Source organism: Apis dorsata, unplaced genomic scaffold (assembly GCF_000469605.1).
Source record: "Apis dorsata unplaced genomic scaffold, Apis dorsata 1.3 scaffold_1085, whole genome shotgun sequence".
In the NCBI taxonomy this organism is placed as follows: domain Eukaryota; kingdom Metazoa; phylum Arthropoda; class Insecta; order Hymenoptera; family Apidae; genus Apis; species Apis dorsata.
In genome coordinates, this window is record NW_006264183.1 from 563,165 (window position 1) to 567,238 (window position 4,074).

The 4,074-nt window shown below is 20.2% G+C and overlaps 3 protein-coding genes across 6 annotated transcripts in view; 2 read left to right on the forward strand and 1 right to left on the reverse strand.

Moving 5' to 3' along the window:
- LOC102671147 (nuclear pore complex protein Nup155) overlaps positions 1-478 on the forward strand; it is a 7,809-nt gene extending 7,331 nt beyond the window's left edge. For 2 of the 4 annotated variants that reach the window (XM_006624589.2, XM_031514615.1), the window contains exon 27: positions 77-478. In XM_006624589.2, coding sequence (XP_006624652.1) covers positions 77-203 — 127 coding nt within the window. In that variant the 3' untranslated portion in view covers positions 204-478. Of the gene's footprint in view, positions 1-56 lie in introns of all 4 variants that reach the window. The other 2 variants (XM_006624590.2, XM_031514616.1) reach the window with 2 other exon arrangements.
- Positions 479-766: 288 nt separating this feature from the next.
- On the reverse strand, positions 767-1,270 carry LOC102671508 (histone H2B-like). Its single transcript, XM_006624592.2, has one exon. The coding sequence runs from the start codon at positions 1,186-1,188 to the stop codon at positions 817-819; it is 372 nt and encodes a 123-aa protein (XP_006624655.1). The 5' UTR covers positions 1,189-1,270; the 3' UTR covers positions 767-816.
- A 1,507-nt stretch (positions 1,271-2,777) lies between these two features.
- Positions 2,778-3,344, forward strand: LOC102671640 (histone H2A-like). Its single transcript, XM_006624593.2, has one exon. It carries the CDS (start codon positions 2,869-2,871, stop codon positions 3,241-3,243), a length of 375 nt encoding a protein of 124 aa, XP_006624656.1. The 5' UTR covers positions 2,778-2,868; the 3' UTR covers positions 3,244-3,344.
- The last annotated feature ends 730 nt before the right edge of the window (positions 3,345-4,074 follow it).

Consider the following 4,074-nt stretch of genomic DNA (forward strand, 5'->3'; position numbering starts at 1 on the left):
TAAATTTATATATATATATATTATATATATAAATTCTATTTGACTAATATTAATTACAATTGATATTAAATTACAGACGAAAAATAATAACAAAATGTCAAGATGTAATTTCAAAATGTTTACTTACTTTACAAACTAAACCTCATGGACAAGAATTGATAACAAGACTTAGATCAATTCAAAATGTTCTAAATCGTATGTAAAAGGAAATTTTTATTATTGAAATAACATTTTATAAAATTGTATAAATATTATATTTGCAAATTAAAATATGATGAAACAGATTATTCATAAACAGATTATAAATAAAAACTTGTCAAAAAAAAATGTAAATATTTAAAAATTATAAATGCTCAACTGCTTTTTTTATAAATATTAATGTCTCTCCATAAAATCAAATTTAGTAATATTTATAATATGAATTATTTTTTTTATCACATTAATTATGTAAAAATAAAAACATTTTATATATTTTACATTTAATGTTTTTAAATTTAAAACTTTCCTTTAATAATATTATATTTATTATAATTGTAACATTGTACGTTTTTAAAACTTTTAGAAACTTGATGCAATAAAAAATTATTTCATTAATAATAAGTATTTTTTTTTTATTATAATTATGTTTTAAAATGTTCAATATTAAAAATTGTAAGGTATATATGTAGACATGAAAACATTTAAAACAGAATTTGTTATATATATTACATGGCAGTCATAATTACTTTTTTATAATTAAAATTGAAAGAAGTTCCAACATTTAAAATTTTTTTGTTGGTCCTGAAAAGGACCGTTTTTATAAGATATTATCTTTTCTTATTTAGAACTGGTATATTTGGTAACTGCTTTAGTACCTTCACTAACTGCATGCTTGGCTAATTCACCAGGTAATAAAAGTCTCACAGCAGTTTGAATTTCACGAGAAGTAATAGTAGAACGTTTATTATAATGCGCTAATCTTGATGCTTCTGCAGCAATACGTTCAAATACATCATTCACAAAACTGTTCATGATACTCATTGCTTTACTCGATATACCAGTATCAGGATGCACTTGTTTAAGCACTTTATAAATATAAATAGCATAACTTTCCTTCCTCCGCCTTTTTTTCTTTTTATCAGCTTTACTAATATTTTTCTGAGCTTTACCAGCTTTTTTCACAGCTTTACCACTAACTTTTGGCGGCATAATGTCGATATAGAATTCTTGAATTCTTATTATTTTTTACACAACTTACCTTTACAAATGGCAGTTGTGGAGTGGTTTTATCGGACTATGTCTTATTTATATAATAGAATGAGATAGCAATAGCGAACCAATTGCAATGATCCATGGTTATGGACTGAAACTTCTTGTCATGTGATTGGTGCATCGGTGCCACTGTAATGCCACTGAAATTGATTTCGTACAATGTATTCCACATATGGTTATATCTTTTTTTATGTATTATATATAAATATTATATATAATAAATGTATTATATATAAATATATGCAGTTTATTTTTTCTTTATAAAAATACATTATATTACATAAAAAATAAATAATATAATAAAAAAATTTTTTATCTGAATAATACATATAATTTCTCTTTTTAAATATTTATATGTTAATTAAATTATGTCAATTATATTGTTGTTGTTAATTAAATTATGTCAATTATATTGTTGTTGTTAATTAAATTATGTCATTCTATTTGTTGTTTTGTATTTAAAAGTATTAAATAATACCTGAAATTAAGTAAATTCTTAAATAATACTTTTTATACTATAAAAAGAAAAAATTATGAAATCTATGTTTATAAAATTTTTAAATAATTTCATTCTCAAATAAAAATTTCGAATAAAATTTTGACCATTATAAATAGTTTTTATAAATAATATATAATATATATGCATATGTAATATACACATAATATATACATATATAATTCAAATACATAGTATATTATAACACATATAAGTGAAGGTTGAAATATTACAATATAATATATACATAATATAATAAATATAGTAATTACAATATAACAAATAAAATAGTAGTAAAGAATTTTATATAGAAAATAATATTAAAATATTAATATACATATATGATATGTATATTATTTAATATTAATATATTTAATATTAATTAATTATAAAAAAAATAGTGTTATATGTACATATATTTACATTATGATTATACGTTATGATTCGCTAGAGGACACGAAACATGCCTCTAAATAATATGACATTCTCGAGTTTGTATGTATCATTTGTTTGTATATTCTTAATTTTAATTTTGATACTTTTATTTTCATTTCACATATATATATACGTTGACGGAAATCTATTGATAAATGATATACAAACACGAAGATATTGCTATTTTTTTATAGTATTATTTTTAAATCCTTAAATAAATTATTTTACATTATGTTAAAAGTTAATATTAAACGATTTGAATATTAATTGTAAAAATTTTTATTTTTTTTAATTTTAAAAAGTTTCAAATTTACATTGTATAATTTATAAATAATATTATTTTTTTGCTTTTATTTTATATATATATATATTTCTGAATATTTTATTTAAATTCTTTATTTTATATAAAAATTATTAACATTGTAAATTATTTAAAATTAAAGTAATAATTTTTAAAATATGTACAATTTATTATTTTTATTGAAAGAAAAAGTAAGTTGCAGTATGTAACATTTCTTTCTTCAAACCAATCAGATTACTCTTCGTTAATCATTGGATGAACGTAACTACGACGGAAGCTTTATATACCTGGAAAAAAGGGTAGAATACAGTTTCTATCTGTTCGTTGAATCACGCAGTTGTATTGTGTTGTGCAACGTTTATTTGTATTGAAACATTAATACAAAATGTCTGGTCGTGGAAAAGGGGGAAAAGCAAAAGCAAAAGCAAAGTCTCGTTCGAATAGAGCTGGATTACAATTTCCAGTTGGACGTATTCATCGACTTTTAAGAAAAGGAAATTACGCAGAACGAGTTGGCGCTGGTGCTCCTGTTTATTTGGCTGCCGTTATGGAATACTTAGCCGCTGAAGTTCTGGAATTGGCGGGAAATGCTGCGCGAGATAACAAGAAAACGAGAATTATCCCAAGACATTTACAACTTGCAATCCGCAATGATGAAGAATTGAACAAGCTTTTATCTGGTGTTACTATTGCTCAAGGAGGAGTTCTTCCTAATATTCAAGCTGTACTTTTACCAAAAAAAACAGAGAAAAAAGCTTAAATTTTAAGTCAAATAACAAAATGGCCCTTTTCAGGGCCACAAATTCTTATCTACAAAGGAACATTTTGGTTTCATAAAAATAATTAATATTTTAATGAATATTTTAACAAAGATTTTTCGTAATTTATCATGATTTTTTATTTATATTATTAATAAGATATTATTAATAAGCTTCAAATTCATTTTTAAATAAATCTTTTTTAATCTTTAAATTTTTCTTTTAAGAAATTAAAAAATTAATTTTATTATTTTTCTTTTAAGAAATTAAAAAATTAATTTTATTAATTAATATATTAATTTACATTTTATTTCATAATAGTTATCGATTAAACAATTATTATTTTAATAATTTTGAAAATAATAATCTACTAATGCATTATTTTTTACTATAACAAAATTTTTTACTATATATTAAATTGTTTAAGAATTAAAATCATATAAAAGTTCATGATGAGTTTTATAATTATCAGAAAATAATTTTTTTTATAACTTTTTATTTAAAGAATTTTTTAATTTTTAGAATAACTAATATTTTGATTTTTTAATTTAAAATTTGATTTAAAATATTAAATATCCTATTATTAATATCTATTAAATATATCTATAATCAATATTACATTATATTATAATGTACTGAAATTTGTCATAAGATATTATACAGATTAAATATTTTACAGATTAAATATTTTTTAGATATTTAAGTAAATTTAAATTAATTATAAATAACTATTATATTATATTGCAATTTTTTACGAATTTAATAATAAATTTAATAATATGTAAATAGGTATATTTAAATAAAAATAAATAGAAAATTATATACATATAAAA

Coding starts and splice junctions, on each gene's coding strand:
- LOC102671508 (XM_006624592.2), bottom strand. CDS start 1,188: ATGCCGCCAAAAGTTAGTGGTAAAGCTGTGAAAAAAGCTGGTAAAGCT.
- LOC102671640 (XM_006624593.2), top strand. CDS start 2,869: ATGTCTGGTCGTGGAAAAGGGGGAAAAGCAAAAGCAAAAGCAAAGTCT.